At 32.8% G+C, this 26,262-nt stretch overlaps 4 protein-coding genes across 4 annotated transcripts; 1 reads left to right on the forward strand and 3 right to left on the reverse strand.

The window, feature by feature from the left end:
• Positions 1–261: 261 nt before the first annotated feature.
• Positions 262–4,742, reverse strand: LOC137812945 (ubiquitin-conjugating enzyme E2 variant 1A-like). The gene is made up of 5 exons (XM_068615204.1): positions 4,599–4,742; positions 3,104–3,243; positions 2,403–2,528; positions 2,205–2,331; positions 262–513 (listed from the first exon to the last, which is right to left on the reverse strand). Exons 1-5 carry the CDS (start codon positions 4,624–4,626, stop codon positions 455–457), a joined length of 480 nt encoding a protein of 159 aa, XP_068471305.1. The 5' UTR covers positions 4,627–4,742; the 3' UTR covers positions 262–454.
• A 1,242-nt stretch (positions 4,743–5,984) lies between these two features.
• LOC137812944 (histidine--tRNA ligase, cytoplasmic) lies at positions 5,985–12,868 on the reverse strand. Its single transcript, XM_068615203.1, has 7 exons — positions 11,413–12,868; positions 10,434–10,613; positions 9,900–10,160; positions 9,522–9,656; positions 8,694–8,975; positions 7,471–7,611; positions 5,985–6,483 (listed from the first exon to the last, which is right to left on the reverse strand). Exons 1-7 carry the CDS (start codon positions 12,724–12,726, stop codon positions 6,181–6,183), a joined length of 2,616 nt encoding a protein of 871 aa, XP_068471304.1. The 5' UTR covers positions 12,727–12,868; the 3' UTR covers positions 5,985–6,180.
• A 1,755-nt stretch (positions 12,869–14,623) lies between these two features.
• Positions 14,624–16,300, reverse strand: LOC137812947 (small ribosomal subunit protein uS19x). Its single transcript, XM_068615205.1, has 3 exons — positions 16,140–16,300; positions 15,853–16,059; positions 14,624–15,039 (listed from the first exon to the last, which is right to left on the reverse strand). Exons 1-3 carry the CDS (start codon positions 16,140–16,142, stop codon positions 14,791–14,793), a joined length of 459 nt encoding a protein of 152 aa, XP_068471306.1. The 5' UTR covers positions 16,143–16,300; the 3' UTR covers positions 14,624–14,790.
• A 3,323-nt stretch (positions 16,301–19,623) lies between these two features.
• On the forward strand, positions 19,624–23,951 carry LOC137812948 (protein XAP5 CIRCADIAN TIMEKEEPER). The gene is made up of 12 exons (XM_068615206.1): positions 19,624–19,861; positions 19,951–20,016; positions 20,104–20,168; positions 20,243–20,364; positions 20,694–20,772; positions 21,348–21,424; positions 21,648–21,709; positions 21,813–21,944; positions 22,108–22,161; positions 23,110–23,175; positions 23,337–23,411; positions 23,627–23,951. The coding sequence occupies exons 1-12, from the start codon at positions 19,691–19,693 to the stop codon at positions 23,675–23,677; spliced, it is 1,020 nt and encodes a 339-aa protein (XP_068471307.1). The 5' UTR covers positions 19,624–19,690; the 3' UTR covers positions 23,678–23,951.
• The last annotated feature ends 2,311 nt before the right edge of the window (positions 23,952–26,262 follow it).

Genomic DNA, 26,262 nt, shown 5'->3' on the forward strand with positions numbered 1-26,262 from the left:
AGATAAATAAGTCAAGAAAAGAACGTATGACTAAAATACAATAAAATTCTATTATATTCAATTAGATAGGTTATTTTTTAAATTAGACAACTAATTGAGATATCGATTAAGAAATCAATGGATCAATTATTATTGACAAGTAGAATTAATAAAATAATATTCAAAACAATTCAATGATAAATTGAACGTTATCCCACAAGATTAGGATGAAAGAGTGCATACGACAACCTACACAAATGAATACATACACAGTTCCAAAAATTAGAATCCGCGGTAAAAACAGTTTCAACACCATTTCACAATAAATTTCCAAGGATACGATGGTTGCTCTTTAATTGCTCCAGGTTACATAAGCAAGTGGTCCATAATTACATTTATAAATGTGTTAACCCATAAAATGGATTATCGATCGAATATAATTATATACATTATTATTCTTTGATTCTCACCTGAATTACATGATACAACATCTCAGCACCAGCCCCTTTTGGTCAATCCTGCCATCTTCATTGCCTAAAAGTCATACATACACATGATTCAGCTTCCTCATACACTTCTTAAGACTCATAAGACAAATGCAAATCTTCTAACAACCGAGTACAAGTTGCAACAATCATATCACAGCAGCTTATAAGCTAGGCATCACAAGCTAAAAGATAGGAGTTAAATTTTCTTTTATCCAATTGTACCGGTCGGGGCCGAATGAGCCACATCACTCAGCATCATTAACCGACCGGCCGACCGAATGATCAACTACGTTAAGGAACAAACTGAAAATAAATGTCAAGTAAGGAAACATCCTATAAATCATGATAACCTCCCTATAAATCAAAGTCAAGCCCCGCCAAATCCGGATGACGTTAGATACGGCCCATGAATAAAATAGCCTATTATCAGACACTATGAATAAGCATTATACAAAAGATTAAGGTACGCTTTTATCAATTTTATAACATACACTCAATCTAGAGTACTTACTTGATCGTCGGAGAACCTTCTACAGATTTACTGCCGATCAAGTGCTAAGGAGCTAAGGAATTGAAGAGTTGAAGTCAAAAGGATTGGAAGAGTTTATGAGCTGAAGTACAAGGGAGCACAACCGAAGACACAACTAGAAGAGCGACCGATATTGCCAATCTCAGGTACTATCTAGACTCACTTTGTCTATACACACTAAGCACCTCAAATCACGATTAAAAAGCAATTGGGGCCCAAACTAATCTTTCGTACAACCAAAAGCCCAAGGCTACCACAATAAATAGAAGAACATTCCAGAACACAAGGTACGAAAAATCTAACCCATAACTAGTACACCTATTCAAACCCAAATTAAGTTGAGCGTTGTAGTACAATTGCAGGTAACCCTGCTATGGAGAAGACCGTGAGACCAGAAGACTCAAGGATCCTCCCAACAAGCCCACAAAGGAGAAATTCATCCCTACAAACTTTACATGAACATATATAATTTTACATGAATTAAACGTCTATAGATATGTAATTAAATTGCCAACTATATACTTTAATTATATAAAATTTTGTAAACTTGATCTACTTGATATTTGACAATACATGACAATAGTGCGTACATGTACTTCGACATCGTTTTGTTATGCAATGAAAAAAGATATGTACTTGGACATCAATTTATAGTTATACACTGATCATGCACTGAATTTGTAACTTTTAGCTAAAATATAATTGAGGATTCAAGTCTATAAATATCAAACCTGGGAATACCCACACGAATGTAATGCAGTATCTCTAGTGACAAACGTGTCTACAAACAAAAACTCCTAATAAGCATAATGGCCAGAACAATCCATCAAAAAATTATGTTCCAGCTATTCTAAGAAGTTAAATGCTGAGTAGCCCAGAAGTAATTAGTCACATGTTTTCAACGACCTCATCTCCAAAGCATTACAAGCAACAGGATCAACACTCTCAATAATCTATGACAACTAATATTCAATTACTTAACCAACAGATACATAAAGTTCACATCCAATAACTTATCGATAGGTATATGCAACAATGATTCCACCACTTATCCAACGGATGCAAAAATTTCACATCCATTTACTTATTGACATGAACTATGAAAATCCAACTAAATTTACAGAAAAAAAAAACAGCAATGGATAAAAAAAAAGATGAAATTACAAAAGGCTAACTAATAACAACAATAAAAAATAAGATTGACACACCTTCAGGTGGCTGAGCTAGCTTTCGATTTTGTGGAGACATCATTTCTTTCTTCAATTGCATCAAAATGTCTTCCATTGTACACTCTCTTTGCCAATTAGCAAGCATAGGAAACAAATGTGGCTCAACCTGGAAATCTAGATATAAGATAAAATTCAAATACAAAAGAACAAGGAATCCTCAATTAAAGTGATACCTACCACTCCAGTTTCTTGGTTGAGACAAGTCATGTTAATCCTAGTCTGAAATCTAACAGATGGTGGATTGTCTGGATAATCCTTGCCACAAAATAATTTCAGCTGGTAGATACGTCCTTCATGAACAGTCTGGTAAAAGAACAAGAAGGCCAATTCATCAAAAACAATATTTTGTTTTGGCAGATACTAGTTCAACATTGTTACAAGAAGACAGTACGCATAACCTTTGTATGGAATTAATTAAAAAATATTAGTTGTAAATACAATTAAAACAGTGTCAGAGAGAAAAAAGTATCTTGGAAATAGAAAACGGATTTAATTACTTAGAAATATTAACCCATATATTTTAAACCATATTAGCTCTGAATTACATGTGGTGTACTATAAAAGAGGATGACTCCAAAGGAATCATTGCCCATAAGGCCATAACCATTTAGTTCCCAAAGCAATGTTGTAGGAAACCAAATCCCTGGTAACAATACACCCTCCTTTCCGATTGAAAAATAACCAGCTCCAAAATGAGACAAACACCAAACTTAGCTAACACAGCAATGATGAAGTGTATTTTCACAAAAATCGAAAAGCATAGAGTCGTACTGTCTTAGGCTAATAAATTTCTAGAAAAATAGTGAGTTCTGCAATTTTGCAAATAGGTGTTCATTACATCAAGTGTACCAGAGATCCAAAGAACAGAAAAAGCTTACACCAGGGGGGCCAATAATAGTCCCGGTCCATGACTGCATGTATATATCATCAGCATCATCCATTCCATAGCTAACCGTTCCATCTCCAATTCCCTTTTCACCTCTCTCAAGTTCTTCCAATAATCTGAAATTCCTAGGAACTGCGTACATAGACCAGATATTTTAACATAGGAGTAAAACTATAAATCTATACTCTAGAAAAAACAGTTTTAATCAAAGATGAACACGATCAATGATCAGTGATAAATTACATTTACAAGTTGGAAAAAGGGATAACGTGCAAATCAATTCACTAACATTGAGTTTCAGTCCACGATTCTAGAGTATATGTTTGTCACTTCTGAATATCTAAGTTCACACGTCCACTATAATTGATAAAAGGAGAATGAGTGGATCCAAATACTGTCAAGTTTAGCAGCAAAGTTATAGAATTGTTGGCCTGATTTTAGCTTAAGTTAAGAGAGATCAAGTAGGCATTGTAGTAGACCAAAAGTGAACAAGCTTGCCAGAATTCAGTCCAAAAACAAGTGCCCCAATTTCAAATTATAAATAACATGTCCCTATTGACATGTGACCCATTCTGACATATGTCATATAATTACTCCTCATCAATAATAAGGATCCAGACGGAAACACTTCAACCAATTAACCACTAAGGAAATATTTTTAGAAACTAGATTCCCATGAAATTTCCTAGCAGACAAACATAATCCCTCCTATAATTTCCTGCTACGGATATCAGATCGTTTGTAAACATAATAAGTGTATTTGTAAGTTTGTAAACATAATAACAGTTTCCGTACAGAGAGAATTTTATTTTTAAAAATTGATAGAGAACTACATCACCACTTTGACCCTCCACTATTTTCCTAATTTTCCACCCTTTCAATCTTTGTATTTAAATTATTACCTAACATTATAATGTCAAGGAATGATGATAAAGTGAGAGGCACGGTAGAATACAGGACAACAATGCAGCAAAATACAATTAAATATACAGAGAATATGCTAGAGCATGGTACCTAAGTTTCCACGCTATGTTAACCAAGCAGCAAAAGAACTTTATGTACAATCTCAGCAAGCAACAACACTAAAAAGGAGGTATTCTCTAATAAATAGAAACAAAGAAAACTCAACCCTTCAAATTGAAGGCTTCTTATTTTTATATTTAGCCTTTTCTGTTTCTTTATCATACCGCTAGGTTCTGGTTTAAGTTAACAGTATAGCACATACATATTCAACACGATCACAACTCCAAACACAGTATTTGTACCATAACTGGGCACACACAACAGCTGAACTCCGGGTCCAACGAACCTCGTTTGGAGTATATGAAAGAAATAGAGTGAAAATAGAAGATGTAGATCATATTCAGAAGAAGCATAAAGTCGTAATTAGCATGGTACGTGTGCGATTACTGATAGAGAGAAAAACCTCCAAAAAAGTGGGGGAAAATAAGGGAAAGAAGAAGAATGGGAGGAGGTTGAGTACTGACCGACGACAGTGGATGGTTCTGAAGCCATTGTTGAGGGTGAAGTGGAATTTGGAGGAGAAGAGGGTAGGGTTTTAGAATTGTGGAGATAGAGAAGAAAGTCACAAAGTTAGAGAGAGAAATATATATATATATATATATATATAAATAGATAGATACAGATATAGATATAGTGATATAGCGATTATGATTGATGATGACAGGGACTAAATGTAACAGCTGTGAGAAAAAGTAGAAGTCCGTTACACCAACACCAACACCTTCTATTCTATCTGTAGTTAATTAATTAATTAACTAATACCAACAATTAATATATTAATAGAGTAACGCTTAATGCGGTATTCGAAGTGCTTCTTTTTATAGTAATGATTTGGTAGATGCTACTTTATTACGTTGCAACTTTTTGTTAACCAATACATTATTTATCGGAACAAAAGTATAATTTTTTCATGTTTGTTTTTAAATAATTAGAATCATTTGATGCCACATACTTTTATTTCATATTTGTTTTACCTATTATTACCCAGACCTAATTAATTAATTAATTAATTAAAAAGACTTTTACTCCATGTGTGTTTTTACTTAATTCTTATTTTTAATAAAAATAATCTTTTCCTTTTACTTTTGGACCTGTATTGAAAATACAAAATAAATAAAAAATCTCATTAAACAATTAGCTTCAATTTTCAATAGTAAACTGCAAAATTAAATTAATATTTAAACCATACCACATTAAACAAAAAAGACACGTACATTAATATTGTTTTGGATTGGAGAGAGATGTGAAAATTTGAAGGTGATGTTGAATATTTGAGAGAAAAGTGTAAAAAGGAGAAATTATTAAGATTAAAGTATGTTAAAACGAATTTATGAAATTAATTAAAATTTTGTAAATTGATTTTGAATTAATTAAAATTTTGTAAATTATTTTCAATACAGTTAAATAATTATTTTCATAATCAATTATAAAAAATAAAAACAAAAAACATAATCAATTATAGTGTTGATTATCCATTCTTCATTCAACATTATGCTTTTATCTTAGATTCCAATGACCATTATCTCTTCCTAACACCTTTGAATGACAATCAAGCACCACTAAAACCACGCACACTCACGATGAACCAAAACAATAAAGGGTACTATTATAAAATCAAGCTACCACACCCATGCAGAAGGAAGCCTTCAGCCACTACCCAAATTTTGCTCCTCTCATTTCTTTGTTGATCACAGGATCCAAACAAGTGTGGCCCCTCCTTTTCATCCATCAACGTAAACAATGACAACAGTGGAAACAAACATTGCTTTAGGAGAACACATAAGTTAAGCCCAGTAAAACATAAACAAATGAAAAGGGACCAAATTTAAGTTGAAGTAGGGGAGCTAAAGTTTGAATTGAACGCTTGGCGACTTGATATATTTTTTTAATAAAAAATGTCATTTCCTAAATTAAGTTTCTTAAATGAAAATGGAGGAAACATGAAATCAAATGTCATCAAAACTTGCACTCCCTCAATACTTATGTTAAAATGATCGCCGAACTACAAAGTTGAGTTGGTGGGTTGGACGTATGAGACTGGGAGCATTAAGGGTATAACCGTTTACGAAGTTCCTCCACAAATTGTGTTCTATGAGTCTTTATATCAATATTGGCCTCCAGATCTTTCAATTGCACCACGCCTTCTTCTTTTACTTCCTGCTCATAAACAAGTACCATCCAAGGGATCCTTGATTCTTTTGCATATTCGAAGTGCTTCGTTCTTCTTTTATGGACCAAGAATTCTGCTTTCACCCCTGCATCCCACAGTTCTCCAGCTAGCTCTGCAGCAAGTGTTAAATCATTCCCCAATATGCTCACTAGCACTTCTGTCTTCGTTGGACGAACCATCTAACACAAACAACACAAAATTAAGACATACTACAAAAGGGAAAACAAATTTACAAAATAATGCCTAGACAATGCCACCGTTCAAACTTTCTTGGCCATGAAATAAACCGAGACGTTCACAACATGAAAGGAACATATAAATTATAAACGCGTTGAGAAAGCTAGAAACAAAAGGAGACAACCGGGACATCAGTGTTATCATTATTAAATGCAGCAAAATGATGCAATTTAACTGTTTCCGCACAAACAGCAATGCTAGTTACACACAAAAGTCTGTCAGTAAGTGCTACCATGCATAACAAGTCATCTTAGTAGAGAAAATATTGATTCTCAGTAGATGCGTGAAAACAACAACATGGATCTTCCTATAAAAATCAAATCTGACCCACTATTTTTAATAGTGTACTACATACATTTGGGTATCACGTGAGTGAGTGTGTGCACCGTCGCATTGTATCACCCCAATAAGAATGTTGGGTACACCATACCGGACTGGGTTTTGCAAGGAACTTATTTATTATGGACTCTGGTTCCATTGACCTGGAGACATGTTCTTTGTCCTACTGCCTCTCTTCTGTACTCTTTGCCTCTGATCTTTTTTTTACAACCTTTCAAAACTATCTCAAAAACCAGGAAAGTAGACAGTGGTGTTGCCTAATATCTCAAAAGAGACATTCCTTAAGTCAACTTCAACTAATTTGAATCACAAACGTCTCTAGTAACGCGATGCAATCATGCATACTACATGGGTGCATATATTTGGCTGTTTAGATTGATTCGTTGTTAATAAATGATAAAGCTGATTTCTACAAGTGACCTGGCTCATATTCAAATAGTTTAGTTTTTTCATGATAACTCAACAGCTGAAAACCAAGTCAAACCCTAAATTAAATTACTGAACCTGGACTACCTGAATAAGAAATATTTAATTGTTTATACATAAGCATCTAAAAAAATTATTCATCACTTATCAAACATTTTGATCACCTGGTTCTGATCCTTTTGTTGTTGCTCCATTATGGCAAACACTCTCTCTATTCCCAGACTCACACCAACTGCCGGCACTGTCTTTGAACCGAACATCCCTATAAGGTTATCATATCGCCCACCAGCAGCAATTGAACCAACCTGCTCAGAACCACATTTCCATTGCCAAATAGAAGTTTAAGATCTCAACAAAACAATGTAAATGGAACGCAGGAACAGAGTATTTGCACAAATATGACAAGCATAGAACTACAGACGTATCCCACTTCAAATAATAAAGAATTTTAATTTACTTCCTCCTATCTCCAGAGGCTTTTTGAATAACAAATATTAGAAAACCAGGTTGGGACCCTACAATTACAAATTAAATTTAGTATTGATTGATTGCACTTTTTATACAATAAAACATAAGCTGAACTACAATCATCAACTTATCTGTCCCCACCCCGCAAAAAATAGATGGGTTGAAACTTGAAACCACATAAAAACCAAAAAATAAATATCATTAATCCAGCTGTAAATTCTAAGCCAAACAGCATAATATCCAAATCATCAAGAACCTAGTCAGTTCTTGCTTAATTTGAACCAACACATCATCAAACCCCAAATCCTAAGTCAGCCGTCTTCACAGACCCTAGATATAGCCAAGACATGGACTTTAACATCCATTATCTTGACTCCTATAGCTAATCACCCCTGTGCTCTGATTCCGTTCATAGCATCTCAATGCATAATTTTCAACCTAAATTTCCTTTTAGAAAGTTGGGGGCATTTAATTGTACTTCTGTTTACTGTACTTGAAAACAATGTGGCAGTTTAGTAATTAAAAAGTGAAAATAGGAAAGGAAAAAAGGGAACAGAAAAACAAGTAAACACAACCTTAATTTCTCATCCTAACAAATCAAAAGCCACATGCAGTCTGATTTAACTTCTAGTGATTAAAATTAACAACACTTTTCATATAGATCAACTCTTTCAAATTTCAACTCCATTTCATAAAAAACTGTTTTATCTTTCATATCATCTTGTGTTTCAATTCAACTGCACATTTACAAGAAATAACTAATGAACATGTTTAGCTTGTTGCATTTTGTGATGCGCAACATAGGGAAAATCCACTATACCTAAGCATCCATAATGTGTTGTGCCCCTGAAAGGATGACAGATAATAGAGAAAAAACAATTTAGAATGAAGAGGAGATAAAAAAAGACATGAAAAATACCTGAGTGCCTCCTTTAAAAACAGCTTCAAATATAACTCCAGTATAATAATCCAGACCTCTGGCAAGACTCAAGTCAAAAACCACTTTATCAATCCGTTTTGATTTTTCCAGAGCTATAAATAAAATTTCCAGTTCCTTCAATGCTTCAGAAGCTCCTTCATTTTTTGAGAAATCACTACCCTCATGTATAAATTTAGATAATAATGCTAAAGGAGATCCTTTTTCCTTAACAAAAGTTTCAATTCTGTCAGCCGTCTCAGCAGTTAATCCTTTTTCTTCCACCTGCAGCATCACAGTAAAAGCACATTACCATAATAATATAATCATGAAGTTGAATGTTATAAATTTTAATCAGCATTATACCTAAAAGTACGAGAACAATAATGATTAAGTCTCTATGACCTAAGCCAGTGAATGGATGATATATGATCTTGCTACCAGTAACTTCCAAATAGGACATAAATGAATGGAAAATGAACATTTTTCTTACAATCCAGACAGCTCAGGGACGAAGAAACCACAACACAAAAAAGAAATCATATACAATGAGGTGACCATCAAGACACTAACAGTATGTTTGCCTCCTCAACAAATCATACAAGATTTACCCAAAAATATGAAGGTACTAAAAATGAAATCAATCCCTAAACAAAAACTGCTACCCATAAATAATGCAGTAATTATGAAGTTTTTTAAAAAATAATATTGAATAAACAAAGCCTATTTCATTCAAAATGTGCAACAGTAGATATAAGATAAAAAACTTTAACTAATCGTTCAATAAATAAAATTATAACGGAAATAGACACAAACAACATATGTCCTTACCATTTCTTTTTTTATCTGTTGAAAAGACTGCTTGTCTAACTTGTCAATGCTTGAACATATTGTCCTAAACTTTTCAGGAGGTACACCACATATTTGCATCATGCCATCCAGTAACTTCCTATGATTCAACTTTATCTGAGAAAAAAAGTCAATAAAAGGTGAACATTTATTTAGAAAATATTTAACCAATAAGTACGAAAATCACAATGGCATAACTATAGATGATGAGTTATGATGTGAACCAGACCCCAAATAAGTATTGACGGAACATAAAATAAAAAATGATGGTTGATGCCAACTTAAATTTTTGAACTCAATAGTGAGGTCTACAATTTCACAAAACAATACTTCTAAAGAATGAATATTATAAAAACCTACCTCATATTCTCCAATGTCCAGCTCATCAAGTAGCTCAGTCAAAATCCTAACGACCTCAAAGTCTGGGCCCATTTTTTCAGGTGGAGTACCAGCAATATCAAAGTCGCACTGATAAAATTCACGGTATCTTCCCTTAGATGGGTTATCCCTTCTGTAAACCTTAGCTATTTGGTACCTTTTTAAAGATGTCAGACCGTTCATAGCCACAAACCTAGCAAATGGAACTGTCAAGTCATACCTCAAAGAAAGAAGCTCTCCACCCTATCAAACAAGTTGATTATGAATTAGCATGAAGTTGAAGTACAGCTCTATGAATTTAAACAGAAAGGGGATACCACTCTGGCATAGAATTATAACAGTGGTCGCTAAAAACAGAAGTTTGTATTCAGCATAAGAAATAGAAAGAAGAAAAAATCTATAAGAAAAGATATCCCCTGCTGTCAGAATTTTGAACTCTGTAAGCTTATTCTCACAAAGTATCCTTGCCCAGAGAAAAGAGAAGCTTTAGTCATAAAAGGCAATAAGCATATTTACCTGGTCAGCAAGATCATAAATCAACTTTGAATCTTCTCCATATTTTCCCATGAGAGTTTCTCGCAATTCAAAAACAGGAGTATCTAAGGCAGTGGCGCCATGCCTCTCAAAAACTTCCTCTATTATTGAAAAAGCTTTCTTTCTAATTGTCATTTGTTCTTTAGCAAAATCACGAGTCCCCTGATAAATCATATTGTGAAACTCAAGGTAAGATTACCAACAAACATATCCCACCCAGAAACAACAAAGGTTAAACAATTCCATTATCTATAGACAACACGCACAGATTACAGTAAAAAAGGAATACTAGTTCAGCAGTACAAGCTGTTAAAATAGGGTTATGTATAATTGAAAGCAAGGTCTTGAGCAAAATGACTTCAAAGTATGTATTGTACAATGAAGACTATCATTCTCATGTCTCTATCAGAGTGAATTATGGCTAACGAAAGTCAATATCAAATTACAAATGCATTGTCATCTACATGTTTCTTCTTCTTCTCAAAAGCATACTCATCCAATACCTGTCCCGCCTAGTCAACCCAGAGCATATTACTCCATTACAAAAATTCTAATTGACTATTCTATTGTTAAAATGCCCACAAGCAAATAACTGAACAGCATGCACATTTCTTCCATTGTTCTGTTTCCCATCACATACAACTAAGCCATTTCCTTGATAATTGTCAATGAGTATACAATTTCGAATACATTTAAATTATTATAGGTCAGTCCTCAGTACTAAGGATGTAACTTCCTACAAAGAATTAAACAACCAGCTCTTTTCATGAAGTGGTAAATTAAATGTAATCCTCACAGCAGTACACAAAATGCATTGAATAGATAAATTAATCAATAAAGAGCGCAGACAATTTTTTTTCTCGGACCACAAAGGAGTGGAAAACTTACGCAGACTATAACACAACCAATAAACACAAAGTTAAAAAAAATCAAACCGGTAGCCAAACATAAGAGAAATTACCTTAGGAATCTTGGGCAATCTTCTGCTTTCATTGCTCTCCACGACATCCTTAACTTTCAATAAAAAATCGTTAAACTCAGGTTTGGCCAAATCCAAAAATGATAGGAAATCAGCCACCCAAGTCCCCAAAGCTATCTTTCCATGACTCTGTAACCTCTCCTTGAACAATGCCAAAATTGAGCCAGTCCCCTTCCCCAAGACAACTTTCTTCTTCTTCTTCTCTGCTTTTGATTTCTCCTCTACTTTCGGATTCTCACCATTCTCCTTAGCACCTTTTATCACCTCATTCAACTCAGCAGCCTCTAGCACCGCAACAGCCGTCACAGCTTCCCATGCCACAACTTTCCACACCAGCCCCAACAGCACAAAGACCTCGTGTGCAAACTTACCATACTCCTTTCCCAAAAACAAGTTAACAGCCTTACTAAAACCACTGCTTAAACCATCCTCAACGGGGCATTCGTTCCCAAAAATTTCCCCAACACCCAATTTCAAATCTTCACCACCAATACCCTCCAAATTACTCTTCGCCCGTGCCAAACTACACTCACCGAGTTCACGCAATGCTGCCGCCAACGGCAGCAGCACAGTGCACACAGCTTCCTCACTCCCAGCAGCGCTCTTAACCCCCGAATTCAACTCAACACGCATCCTCGAGTGCACCGCCTTAGCATGCTCCCTCACACTCCCGTGAACCTTGGGAACCCTCGCGACGGATCGAACCTTCTCCTTACCAACCGACTTCGATCCGTTGAGCAGAACCCTCAAGTCCGCGGCAACGCTAACCTCCTCCTTGGAGTTGTGCCCATCGCCAGAATCCATCAAATTGAAAGCTGCTACGTCAGCCTTCAAGGCCTCGCAGGAGAACGCGGCTGCAACATCGGCGAACGCGGACAGTGCGGCGGAGTGGTGGTCGAGAATGGCGGAAATCCCGAGCAGTGTGGAGCAGGTGAGTTCATCTTCCGTGACGAGGTCAGAGTCATCGAATCGGAAATTACTAGGGTTGGAATTGAGGGTTTCGGCGAGGGCGAGGGGAATCCGAGAGGGAGCGTTGGAGATGAGGAGGCTGTTGAGGAGGACGAGAAGGAAGGCGCGGGATTCCTCTAGGGTTAGGAACTCGGGGACGGTGATGCTGTGATTGGACGAAGACGACGTCGTTATGGTGGTGGTGGTCTTCTTGGAGGATGAGGAAGAGAGTCTATCGAGTGCAGTTGAGTCGATCCGCACTTGAGAGAGAGCGGCGGCGACGGCGCAGACGGCGGAGGAAGAGAGAGAAGAAGCCTTGGCCCCAAGCGTGACGGAAGCTTCGGCCATGGCTCTGTGAGTGTGAGGAGTGAGAAATCAGTGACGCGAGGGTTTAAGTTGGGTTGAGTCGAAGGTGACGCTGCGTTTTCTTTTTTCCCAACATTTTCTAATTTTTTTCTCCTCTCAGTAAAAACAAGAAAAAAAAAACTGTTATAATTCTACCTAAAATATAAACAATTTAATTAGTTTAATTTTTTAAAAATATATTATAAATAAAAATGAAAAAAAAAAACACTAATCCTTAGAATTCATAGTAGGCTATGATGCTTCTTATAGTGTAAAATATGTATTTGACAACATACCAGAATAACAAATAAATGATGAACCATTTAAAGTCAATGAACATATAACAAATGAAAGGACAGTATTAAAAAGATCTGAAAGGCATTAAAAGACTTGTTATATTTTATGATTATATGATTTATTTACTATAGTTAATTTTTGACTTAATAGTTGAAATCAATGGATTTTAGAGATCATAATATGAAGTTTAGAGATCTTGTTAAAAAACACAATACTAGACTTAAGTCTAAAGGCTTCTATTGATTAAAAAAAGACCTTTTTCTCGAGTTTCTAAAAATATTCATTTAGAATTATCATGGCATGACATGATAATTGAGAATGATTTAGAGCTTCATCCACATTGATGTGAAAAACGCTTTTCCTAATGAGAATTTAGAGGAAGGAATCTTTAACCTAAACGCTTTTCTAAATGTAACGTTTTTTGTACAACGGAAGGAAAAGTTTATAATTTTCTTAACAAAATGACAGTGTTAAAATAACATCATAAATTAAAGGTAATTTATACATGAAAGCAAACTGATAAAACCATCGCTCGAATCTTGAGAACTTCATACGATTTTGTTTTACAAGAAAAGGGGTTGCAATTGCAACCAACTTCAACGGATTAAATTTCATTTAAAATATAAAACTGGACCACTCATTTTTAAATGACGTATGTTGATATCGAACACACATCCATCCACACTTATAACACTGTTAAATTAAAAAACTAATTATTAGATTTCTAACAATAATAAAACATACTTATACAATATTAAAAGTAAAAAATATATTAATTTTTTAAAAATTAAATTTATTATATAAATTTTCTTTACAATTATAAAAATAAAAAACAAATTCTTTTAAAACAATGAAAAACATTAAACTCTAAACCTTTAAAAAGAAACTAAAACATACTTATACACATTGTCAATTAATTTAATCACACAATTATATGTATTATGTTTTTATATAATTTATTATAGATCCATATCTTAATATGTGTCCATGTCATATACTAACACATAATTTACAATACATTTTACCGTGAATTCATTGTTTTCAAAAGTTACTTGTTAAAGATTATAAAATAAAAAACATTAATACCAATTTTTTTTAAAGTACAATAATTTATCTAAAATAAACGCAACTATTAATCGCTTCTGGAACAAAATAAATCGACAAAACAAACGACATTCGAGGCGCAATTTACTTCAATTTCTTAATACGCGTGCAGAAATTAATAGAGCAGCAAACTTTATAAATCCATGAAAACATTTTAGTGCTAAAAGTAAGTTTTGAAGGCTAACTTCAACTTTTTGCATATAAATCTTCCAATTCAAAAGGATAATATATAAAAAAATTGAACTAATTTTACCAGTAAGCCAAATCATAATAAAATCATTCACGTTAAAGATTCTATAACCAAGTATTAAAAAAATGGAACATCAAAATTATGCATAAATAAATTTTAGGCATCACTGAGTAAGTGCCATTAATATGGTTTTACTCAACCAAAAAGAAAGCACCACATGCAGCTTTCACATCTTTAAAGTAGATGAGAAACATATTTCCAAAAACCAGGTTGCTTCTATTAAGAAGCAATTACTTTTAAACATGAAACTTCACACAGAATAAAATCTTGAATCTATGGAATTAAATCATGATAACAGTATGTTAAAACATAGATAGGTAACTGAAACAAAAACGGTAAAACAAACAAAACCTCTGATAAGAGTTGGTTTTCTTCAGACCACTACAAACTAAACTTAAGTTTCCCACAAAAAGTTCTCACTTGAGAGGAATAAACCTGGATGAGTGAGTAGCACCAATACCAGGTCTCCCGTGCTTAACGGGCTTGTATGAGATAGAAAACTCGGCTAAATAATGTCCGATCATCTCAGGCTTGATTTCAACCTGGTTAAAGGTCTTGCCATTGTATACACCAATGATGCTACCAATCATCTCAGGCACAATGATCATGTTGCGGAGATGGGTGCGCACTGGTTCTGGCTTCTCACCTGCTGGAGCTTCCCTTTTCTGTGACCAAATATAGCTTAAATATCAGAAAATCAATTCAAATACTACAATTAATAATTATTCCAAAAAAACACAATTCACTTCCCATTATGCAAATGAAAAAAAGACACAAATTATTGGATTAAACGGAATTAAATATTAAGTTTTAATTAAGAATTTAATCTCTATTATTGTCCACACTTTATTACTTTTAACCCATAGGCACGTGTACCACCTCTAGAGCAATTGAACATGTAAATGCGCTGCTTCATTCTCTGGTCTGTTGAAAAAATTATCTTACAGCAAGTTTCTTTTACCGTCTTCGTTTTCATGGTGGAAATACTAAAATTTGACTTTAAGCACATTCAAGCAAAATTTATAGATACAAAAAATAACACAAAATCAAGCTTGACTCTCTTTCTCCATAGCACAAATCAGTTTTGTTTGCACATTTGCAGGAACGGAAAGAAATAGAATGATTTCACTATACATATGTTTGTTTTGACAAAAAAAAAGATAAAACAAACAACCTTCGAGTTAGGAAGAAAAATTAAAAAACTTAATAATAAATTTGCTGTTAAGATAAAAGTATAGGAACATAAGTTAATTTCAACATAAACCAATGTCTGAAAACAAATCAAAAGCACTACAGCAATTAAAGATTAAGCAACGAGAACTTTTATGCGATGCAGCAAATGAATTCATTCAGTATACGGCAAGAAGTGCGACCTCATAATTATTGGTAGGTGTAAAACGAGAAGATGCTGTGGAAATCAAAATTGAAAGCAAAAACCCCAAATCAGGAATGAAGAGAGAAATAATAGAATACAGTACCGCTTTGCGGAGCTTCTTGATCAAGGCCATGGGCTTCCTGGTTAGGCCTCTCTGGAACCTTCTACGAGCGCGAGCACTGAAAAGCTTGACGAGTTCATCGGTGGACATATCAAGAAGCGCATCGAGATCCACGCCTCTGAAACTGAACTTCTTGAACGTTCTCTTCTTTGGGACTCCTGCTGCCGCGACATCGACCTCAACATCTGCCTGAAAATTCAATCACAGCGATGAGAACCAAAAACCAAGAGAGACATCATTAGCGTAAACGTCCTGGGATAGAAACTCACCATTGTTGCCGCTTCCTAGGTTTTCAACAACAAGAAGCAGATCTGATGTGTTGGTTTTGATTAAATATTAGGGTTTTATGCACAAACCCTAAATCATATAGAGTCGCGTGAGTTCCTGGACTGGGCTTCAATGTTAGTCTGTTCCCCCAAAAAGCCCACTCACTTTCAGTTTTTTGGTTAAAAAAATAAAAATATATCATATATATATATATGATTACCACACACAATAAAAAGATACATTTGAGATCACATTATAATAATATTATAATATTTAAAATTATAAAATAAATTAAATAAAATTAAAATATTATTTTATTAATTTGTGAACTGTTTATGATGTTAATCTATCACCGTCCAAAATTATATTGTTTGATTGCAGGAGGAAAAGTGATTGAAAATAAGTAGAATTAAGTGGAAAGTTTGTAGAGGATATAAATTGAATTATGTAACCATTTTTTTTATTGTTTTAATTAACGTTTTCTTGTATTTTTAATTAAAAAAATATTAATATTTATACAAAATATATATATATATATATATATATCAGTTTGTGTATTCGTGGTTAAAATTTGAAAGTAAAGAAAGAGAAAATATATTTTTATTATATTATGTATAGATCTATTAAAAAAAATATTGCACAATCACGTATAGATTACAAAAATATTCAAAATATAATTCATCGTCACCTTATATATGTGTCTTAATTAATTAAAAAAAATATTCGATTTAAATTCAACTTTACCATATATCTAGATATATGGTAACTCATAATTATCTCTTAATTACTGGTTATTGATATCCATATATATTTAACAAATATTATCATGTGTTTATAAATAAATATTTAATTGATATTATCATTTGTGTGTTTATAAACAAATATTTAACTGATATGTCTATTTTTATATACATTTTTAAGCAATATTATAAAGGAACAATCCAAACAAAACATCTAAATTTAGGAAAATGAATTTACTGGATAATTTATAGGTGAAAAAATGACTCATATTTGATTATCAATAGAACCTGATCGATCATGTTTTATGTAGTAATCAATTACTCTTGGTATCCATAATCAATTCATCTTCAACCCAATTAGTCATTCATCCATATTTGTTATTATGAATAATCGAGTTTTGGATCCCAAAGACATGCATGTTGACCCTCAAATACTAAAAAGATCAATATGTTCATGACACAATGTCTTAGAGGTTACATCTCCCAATAAATAATGCAAGATATCATAAAAAAACAATAATGAAAAAATAATTTTAAAAAAATTGTACACGTAATTTTGAATATAAGATTTTAATTAATTATACCAAGGCAGTGGTCAAAATCATTTTGAAGTACTCATAGGTATATAATCAAACTTTGAATTATTAATAGGTATATAGTTGCATTATGTGTACTGAATTTTTGATTACTTTATGAAAAACATTATTCAACTTGATTGTATCTTTGATAAATTTGAAATCTCAAGTCATGTTATTGTTGACCTACATAATAACATGCAATTAATTGACCCACACATGCAACAATTTTGAAAAAAATTGAATGGAGTCATGACCAATTATGGTATGACTTATAACCGATTATATATAAGTGTGACAATAATATAAAATATAATTGAGAAAAACAAGTCATAATTTGCATTGCACGTAAAAAAAAAAAATCATGCACATATTAAGTGCATGAAATAAATAAAGTAGAGACAAATTAATCATTTCACACACCTCTCACAAATCTCATTTATTTTGGTCTCATCTCATAGGTGTTATCTTTTCCTCAACCATCTCGTTTATTTTTCACAAAATCAACACAAAGTTCATACTAAATTATCTCTTTACGAATTAATTGATCAAAATCGAATGACATCGAGACCAACCCTCAAAAGTTAAAGATTAGAGTGACTAAAATTTATACTACAATGTGTGAGTTATTGATCGAATTCTTGATTTTTGAGTTTTTTTTATTACACATTTTTTTCATTTTGTAAGTTTGTTCATTTTACATTTGGATGTTATATTTTTCTAGTGTTTTTTTATTTGTTATTATCACTTGTCATCTATTTTTTTATTCTTCACTATACACATATAAAATAATATCTCTCATTTCTAAAAGTTACCTGTTCAAGTAACTTAAAAAATTAAGTGACTTTAATTGTTATGTTGACTTGTTTTAATAACAAATTTGTTTGAAATAAAGACAAGGAATGAAGAAGAGTCTTTCTCAATCATAAAAGTGTAAATATGAAAATGAGAGTTGTGTTTTATTTGCTTTTGTATTAGTAATTTCCTTTTGTTATTTTATGTTGTTAAACTTCTTGCAAACAATTATAAAAGAAGCGTATTTTCGTTCTAATTGTAATTTTACGAAGATATTATTTTCATGAAAGAAAAGTGTGAATATAGATTTTGAATATTTAATTTCCTATTAAATATTCACTCGGTATTAATAATATAACATTTTTATTTTAAAATATAAAATGATATAAGAAATAAACTAAAATTAAAATTATTATTTTATTAGATGTTTCAAGGGCGTTAGAAATTTAAAAAGTATTTGTAATATTTTCCCTGCAAAATAATAAAGTTCCTTGATTTAAGGGGAATTCCCTTAACCAACAAGGGCAAAATACACTTGTGGCAAATTCTTCCTACACATAATCATTTTAAACTTACAACCTACATAATTTTAAATTTTAAAAAATGTTTTTCCTTATGGAAATAAAAATTTAGAATTAAAAATAATACATACATTACATAAAAGTAATATGAAAGAGATTATTGTGTATTGAAAATAAAATTTTGAAAACAAAAATCAAAATCACATTCCAAATAAAAAATTTTATTTCAAGAAAAATCCACAACATATTTTTGAAAAGAAGTTTCGTAATGTATATTATATATATCTCCATTTTATCTAATAATTTTGTTGTCTTTTCATCGTGAGATTGAGTGCAGTGAAATGGTGCAAGAGAAAGTAATTGCCTTATTTTCTCTCTCGCTCCTAAAAGCTTATGAAAAATGTTTGACAATTTCTTTTTCACCATATAATTCTAATATTGAAAATGATAAAACTGTTCCTCAAAATAATGAAAATAACCTTTTTAAAAAAAAGTGTAAATAAAAATTACTTTTAAAGTCCTTTATCCAAAAATATTTTGGATTTAAATTTTCAGAACACATTTTTGAATTTTAGAAATTTTTATCTGGAATGCAATTTCAATTTTGTATTCCAATTTGTTTTTCAGGAATGTATTTTTTTAATTTTGAATTATAATTTCAGTTTTACAAATCTGGAATAAGGATAATTTTTGAAATTTAAAAAAACCATAGGGTGGATATCGTGAAGGAAGAAATTGTCAAAATGTTTTGGAGTTAGAATTGGGCTTTTAGTATTAGTTTGGGCCTACTGTAAAACTGAAGCCCAGACTAATAGCGAGGGAACTATATAATCACCTACGGGTCACGAAAAGAAACCTTTCTTGTGTGGTTTTGTGTTGTTGGTCTTTGAATTTGAGTTTGAGTTTAGGAGCGAAGAAGAGGATGTCGGGTATGGGTGACGGGTACGTGGGCACCGCCCAAGACGCGGTGAGGATTCGGCGGTTGGAGAAGCAGAGAGAAGCGGAGCGTCGCAAAATCCAAGAACTCAAAACCAAGTCTGCCTCCGCCAAGGGCCAACCCGGTCTCCTCCAATTCGGTTCCAGCACTTCCGAGGTACCGCGTTCCTTCAATTTCTATCCTTTCTTCTTTTAGGGTTCCGCTTTTTCAAGATTACAATCGTCTTTACTTTTATTGAATTTCAGATTCTTGAGACCGCCTTCAAAAAAGAAACCGTGGGATTGGTCACCAGAGAGCAGTATGTTGAGAAGGTATGCCATCGTTTTCTTTACTTTTCTTTGACATGCTATAGTGTGGCGTGACTGATGCTTTTTGTGTTTTTTATTTGTTAATTGTAGAGGGTTAATATTCAGAGCAAAATAGAGGAAGAAGAGAAGGAGAAACTTCAGAAGCAGCAGCAAGAGTTCGTTTTCTCTCCCATTTTCTGTTTCTTTTTTTTTCTTTGTTATTTATTACTTATACACAATCTTCAAACAGGGAGGAGGAGCTTCAGTTAGAAAAGCGTAAAAAGAGGAAGATCAAGGGCAATTCTCGATTGTCCTTTGCTGAGGATATTGACAGTGAACCCCAAGAGGAGGAGGAGGAGGAACCACGTCATAGTAAGTGATGATTGGAAATACTGTGAAAATAAAAGATGTTTGATTTTAGACAAAGTTGCTTCCAGGTTTTCACAGTGTAACCGTGATTTCCGTTATAATCAAAATAAGTTAAGTTTGTACAAAATTGTTTTGCAAACGCTAAATCACTTCACTTTACATCTGTGATTTTCTTTCCAGTTTAAAATTTTGAGTTTTTCTTTGTTTACCAATGTAGCATCATTTTACGCAAGGGGTTTAAACGGAGAATTGTGAATGTGCATTGATCATTGATTTATAGAACACATAAAACTACGTTGAATGTTGAACCTTGCTATGTTTCTTTCTGGCAGATAATCTGGAAGCCAGTATGTTAAGGCGTGGTAAACTTGGTAAAGACCCTACTGTTGAAACTGGCTTTCTACCTGACAGGTATGTGTCGCATCTCATCTTTTTCCTTATTCTTTATTACACCCCTTCCCTGCTATGAAGCATGGGTCTATGACACCCATATTACACATGTCACAGACACTCCACGGATGTGCTGAATTTAAAAAATGTTTCTTTGCGGCTCTGGCACGACCCTAAAACGGCTGAGTTAACATGATAGACATGGTGATTTTTTTTGAAGTTGGAAATTAAGAAACTTATTGTGTAATTATAGAAATAATGAGTAGATTCTGTATGATATGGAATATCTAGATTGTGTTTAATTATTAGAATCTTCTCCTGCCACCGATGTTAAAATTGTTATATTTGACTACTATTTTATAGATGATTTTGAATATTTAAATCTTGATCATCAATTTAAAAAATATACTATGAGTGTATGTGTGTATATATGTGTGTGTGTGTGAGTGTATGTGTGTGTGCAGAGTGTCAGAGTGTCCCTGCGTGTGTCAGGTGTCTATGTCCATGCTTCATTGTTCCCTTGTACTCTTCCTTTCTTTGTTGGTTGTTTGTTGCCCTAACGTTTGGGCATAGGAGTGCTGAGGATTCCTGTTCAGTGAGCGAGAGGCTGAGGAGCAAGCAGAGCGGGAAAGGCTGCGGAAGCTTTGGCTCCGTGAGCAGGAACAAATTCGAAGTGAGTATGCTGCATCAATACTTGTTTCCAATGAGAATCTTTTGAACTGTTTTTGAAGCAATGCTAATAAAGGGTTAATAAGTATATAGATAATGCAATATGATTATGTATATAAGTGGGGGAAATTATGCTTATTTTCCCCTTGGGCATACGAATTAGCTGATGCAGAAAACACACAATCATTTAATAGTTTACGCTTAAGTAAGTTATTTCTGTACATCAGATGAACCTCTTGAAATCACGTACAGCTACTGGGATGGAACTGGCCACAGGCGTGTGATCCAGGCAAGTAAAGACCATATGCTTCAACTTCTTATATTCTTGAACTTTCCTTTACTAAAAATGATCTTATGACTTGGTGTTTGAATTATTTTATGATATGATTCAGGTACGGAAGGGTGACAGCATAGGAGAGTTTCTTCGAGCAGTTCAGCAGCAGCTTGCTCCTGAATTCCGAGAGATTCGAACAACATCAGTAGAAAATTTGTTATATGTGAAAGAAGACCTTATCATTCCTCACGTATGTACTTGTAGTTAGTTTTAATTTCAGAAAGTCTGTATAACTTGCTATCTTATTTGGGAGTATGGTGTGTGTTATGTATGTATAAGCTATGGTTAACTTAACATTATTTTGACCAACGGATATCTTCTAAGTTATTTTTCTTTTTTCATGTGTATTATAGCAACACAGCTTCTATGAGCTAATTGTGAACAAAGCTAGAGGCAAAAGTGGGCCGGTATGTTCCTTTTATTCTGTGTTCTTCTTAGAAGGTGCATCATTTGTTGTTTGTTATTTTTATGAGTTGTTTTGTTCTTTTGTTTTCTTCTCACAAGGTGCATCATTTTTTCTTTTTTAGGAGATATTTTGTTGTTAATAATCTAATGATTCTTTTAAATGGGTAGGGGAAGAGCACAGTTTCTAGTTAGGTCCCTCATAGAACTTATCCAAATGACATAAAAATGTGCTTTATTTTTCCAAAAAAAAAAATGCCCCCTTGCTGAAATTGATGGGAATATTCTTTTTTGCTCCTGTAGCAAAAATTCCCAAGTTTTTCCTGTGCGTATGGTTTGACTGAAAATTGTAGTTATATTATTGTTTTAACATCCTTCTTATATGATCAATTACATTAGTAGAATAAGGAAGAACGCAATCTAAGTTTGGTGGATAGTTGGAAAGAAATTTGAAAATAAGCAAAAGTAATGTAAGAGTGACAAATAATGTAGTAAGACGAGGAATATAAATGCTGATCTGGGATTTTTTCCTCAATTTCTTAACTAATAAATCAAGTTTTTTTGTCTCCTGGTGATTTTTTTGTATTATTTATCCTAGGAGGAGGGGATGCTGTTCTGATTATAGTTCCAAATTTAAATTTCATTGCTCTTTGTGTTTCCTTGTACTGCATTTAGTTCCTATGACCCGTTGAAATTTCCCTGTATATTTTAATAGATGTAAATGTTGTTGTGTTTCTTGTGTAAATGCAAGTATTACAACTTGAGTTGGCTTTTTTATTGTGATAATGCTACAATGTGTTAGTGTTTATATTGTGACTGCTTCAAAATTGCAAATCATTTGGAGTATGTCAAACCGAAATAACATTTTGCATGCTGTCATAAACTTGGAGGTGTTCCCTCTTAGCTTGAGATTAATTATGGCATTAACAGTACTTGTGTTTCAATCTCTACAGCTTTTTCATTTTGATGTGCATGAGGATGTACGAACAATTGCTGATGCCACTATAGAGAAGGACGAGGTATACTTTCTTTCTTCCTATTTATTTTACCGAAATCTTAAAATTTGGATTTTCTAGTCAAAGGAAGCAAGTGCATGTATGACCTTTGGTGGTGTCTAATGACTTCTCTTATGGGTTTTTGCTTAATTTTTCTTACTGGGGTGATTTTGTTTCCACCACAGTCTCATGCTGGGAAGGTTGTAGAAAGGCACTGGTATGAAAAGAACAAGCATATATTTCCTGCTTCAAGATGGGAGGTACTCATTCTTTCTGTCTCATATGCACATAGCGCATGAGTTGGTTTTTCTTCCTCCTCTTGGCTTGAGCATTTGTAGCGTCATTTAATAAATTTCTATATGACAGGATATCTTGAACTGGCTATTTACTTTTACAGTCTGTCAGATAAGAGTGCATTTTGATGTGTTGCTCAGGTTTAGATTCTGGTTACCATTATTTGCATCTATTATTGCAGATATATGACCCAACGAAGAAATGGGAACGTTATACTATCCACGGGGATTGATCTGAGGCTGCCATATGGTTTGCATTTGCTGAATTTACCTTTTAATTGATCATCAGTTGAGCATCTGCACTCCTTGGTGTTTCAACGTTTTACAGACTAGGACAATTAGTCCACACAGACTTTGAACGTGTTTGTCTTGTCAAATACGCTCTAATTTATTTTTGTCTTATCTACTTGTTTGATAGTTAGCTTATTTTATTAGATGCATAAGGCATCTTTATAGCATGTATTGCATCTTTATCATTGCTTATTTGATAGTTAGCTTATTTCTAAATATGATCATGAAACTTTGTCCGTTTCTTATCTTTAAGTTGTATTATCGAGCTTAAAGAATGGTCTTATTTTAACAAGATATCAAAGTAAAGGTTAGACTAACATTGTCGGGAATACTTGGATTGTAAGACCCTTGTAAGCCAGAAGTTGAAACAGCTCTTGAATCCTCTGCAAGAAAGCTGGAGTGAAGATCAAGATTATGATCACATGATTTAATCTGGACACAGCTAGGGCTAACGGTCCATCTCCAATTCCCTTTTCGCGGCTCTCAAGTTCTTCCAATAGTTTGAAGTTCCTAGGAACTGCTCGCATAGATCAGAACAACAATGCAGCAAGATGCAATTAAATATACAGAGAATATGCTAGAGCATGGTACCTACCAGAGTTCCGAGGAATTTCGGGCTATTGGATGATCTTGAGAGAGATGAAAATGGAATTGGAGATGGAACCTTAGCTTTGGCCCTCGCTGTTTGAGCACATTATCTCATGTGATAATCTTGATCTTCAGTCCAGTTTTCTTGCAGAGCATTCACTACAAGGGTCTTTCAATCCAAGTGTTCCCAACTATGTTAGTCCAGACTCTTGAAGCTTTTCAATGTTTCCATTAACCTGCCCGTTGGAACTCTTTTGAGCAAAGGCAATGATTCGCAAACATTTGGTATCCATTGTATGATAGTGGTATCCTTTAAAAGCTTCAAGGACAAAGGAAACAAAACATTTTTGATGTAGGTATATGCCACGCTTGAGATCAGTTTCAAGATGTGCAGCGAGTTCTTTGACGTATCCAAATTGGTTGAGAGAATCGAATCTTTTGGAACTACAAAATATATTAATAAATGATAATTACAATAAATTTATTGTCCGTTTTGGTCTTTGTATGAGGTTTTTGGGAGACTAACATCAAGATAATTACAGTAAGTGTGCCCTACCATGTCACTCACTGAGTACTTTGGTAGTTTGGGATCAACCTTGGGATATGGTTAGTGATAATCTCTATCGTTAAAAGATAACTTTTAATATATTTTTTATAACATTTTTTTAATTGACTCATACCATTTCTAGTATTTATATTTTTCTTCGTATAAGTGTCATTCTAACTAGTATTTTGGACGGTTATCTATCATTTCTTAACTTTTTAGTGGTATATGATATCATATTTATAAATGTTGTTATATTTTCAAATAATTAAAGAATATTATTGCAATGTACAAAGAATATAAATGTTGTACTTTTTAATTAGCATGTGGTGAATTTGTAAAATAATGAATAAGAAGATATAATGTTATTTTTGTTTGAAGTTTGGTATTTTGATTTTTTTCTCTCGGCTTCCTTGTTTTTTCCTGGTCCTTTCTAGGAAAGTGTTGACTAAAACTATTAAAATTCCAAGAAAATTATGCAAAAGCATTCGTATAAATTATTGAAATCATAAATTATGTTAAATAAAGTAACTAAATTGTAATTTAGTAATCATTGCAAAAATCACTTATAAATATGATGCTTATAAATAGTTTGAAGGTATGAATATATGAAATTTTAACATATTGTTAAAAATATATGAAATGTATTTTTTTAATATTATTTTTGTATAATAGGTAAAGTTGAATAGTGATGGATTCGAATATTATATTTATGATATCTGTATTTAGTTAACTCTAAATAAATTTTAATTTTAATTATTATTCTTTAGGTTTTATGATATAATTATAATAATTATTATTTAAGTTATTTAAATGACTTACTGTTTATCTTCTTAATAACTGGACCATGTATGAATTTTTGGACATATCATGCATTTTTTATTTTTATAAAACAATTTAATATATTTAGATATAAATTTAATTTAATTTATATGATCTGGACCAACCCGTTTTTTTATAAAATAATTTACTTTATCTTGGAATTTTCTTAAAATTAAATCAATAACAATTGATTAATTCAAATTTTATTCTCTCTTAAATTTAATCATGCCGAAATTACTCACAGTAAATAAATATTAACATAGATTTATCATTGTGTGTGTACAATATAGAAATAGACTAATGGTATTAAAAATTATTTTGTAAAGGTGAGCCAAATTAAAGTGAAGAATATTGGTTATTGAATAATCACTAAAAAAATTTACGGTGGCAATTAGTTACGTAATAAAAGGTACTTAAATTGGCGTATTTTTCTAGGCAATTAAAATTTTCAGGATATTAAAATTTATGATATTTCATTATTAAGAGTCTTTAAATTCAAAATAAAATAAAATAAAAGACTAATTACTTTTAGACTAATTAACTTATAGGTATGAATGAGTAATTGATAATTAA

The sequence above is a fragment of the Phaseolus vulgaris genome, chromosome 2 (assembly GCF_000499845.2).
Source record: "Phaseolus vulgaris cultivar G19833 chromosome 2, P. vulgaris v2.0, whole genome shotgun sequence".
Classification (NCBI taxonomy): domain Eukaryota; kingdom Viridiplantae; phylum Streptophyta; class Magnoliopsida; order Fabales; family Fabaceae; genus Phaseolus; species Phaseolus vulgaris.

What these genes read in the sequence shown, in the direction of transcription:
- LOC137812945 (XM_068615204.1), bottom strand. Translation starts at nt 4,626, where the DNA reads ATGGCTTCAGAACCATCCACTGTCGTCG. An exon ending in CTATTATTGGCCCCCCTGGT is followed by an intron (nt 2,529 to 3,103) that starts GTAAGCTTTTTC and finishes TTCTTTTACCAG; the next exon opens with ACTGTTCATGAAGGACGTAT. An exon ending in TCAACCAAGAAACTGGAGTG is followed by an intron (nt 2,332 to 2,402) that starts GTAGGTATCACT and finishes CTAGATTTCCAG; the next exon opens with GTTGAGCCACATTTGTTTCC.
- LOC137812944 (XM_068615203.1), bottom strand. Translation starts at nt 12,726, where the DNA reads ATGGCCGAAGCTTCCGTCACGCTTGGGGCCAAGGCTTCTTCTCTCTCT. An exon ending in TTTATGATCTTGCTGACCAG is followed by an intron (nt 10,161 to 10,433) that starts GTAAATATGCTT and finishes CTTGTTTGATAG; the next exon opens with GGTGGAGAGCTTCTTTCTTT. An exon ending in AACAGATAAAAAAAGAAATG is followed by an intron (nt 8,976 to 9,521) that starts GTAAGGACATAT and finishes GTGATGCTGCAG; the next exon opens with GTGGAAGAAAAAGGATTAAC.
- LOC137812947 (XM_068615205.1), bottom strand. An exon ending in TCAAGAAGCTCCGCAAAGCG is followed by an intron (nt 15,040 to 15,852) that starts GTACTGTATTCT and finishes ATTTGGTCACAG; the next exon opens with AAAAGGGAAGCTCCAGCAGG.
- LOC137812948 (XM_068615206.1), top strand. Translation starts at nt 19,691, where the DNA reads ATGTCGGGTATGGGTGACGGGTACGTGGGCACCGCCCAAGACGCGGTG. An exon ending in CTTCAGAAGCAGCAGCAAGA is followed by an intron (nt 20,169 to 20,242) that starts GTTCGTTTTCTC and finishes ATCTTCAAACAG; the next exon opens with GGAGGAGGAGCTTCAGTTAG. An exon ending in GCCACAGGCGTGTGATCCAG is followed by an intron (nt 21,710 to 21,812) that starts GCAAGTAAAGAC and finishes GATATGATTCAG; the next exon opens with GTACGGAAGGGTGACAGCAT.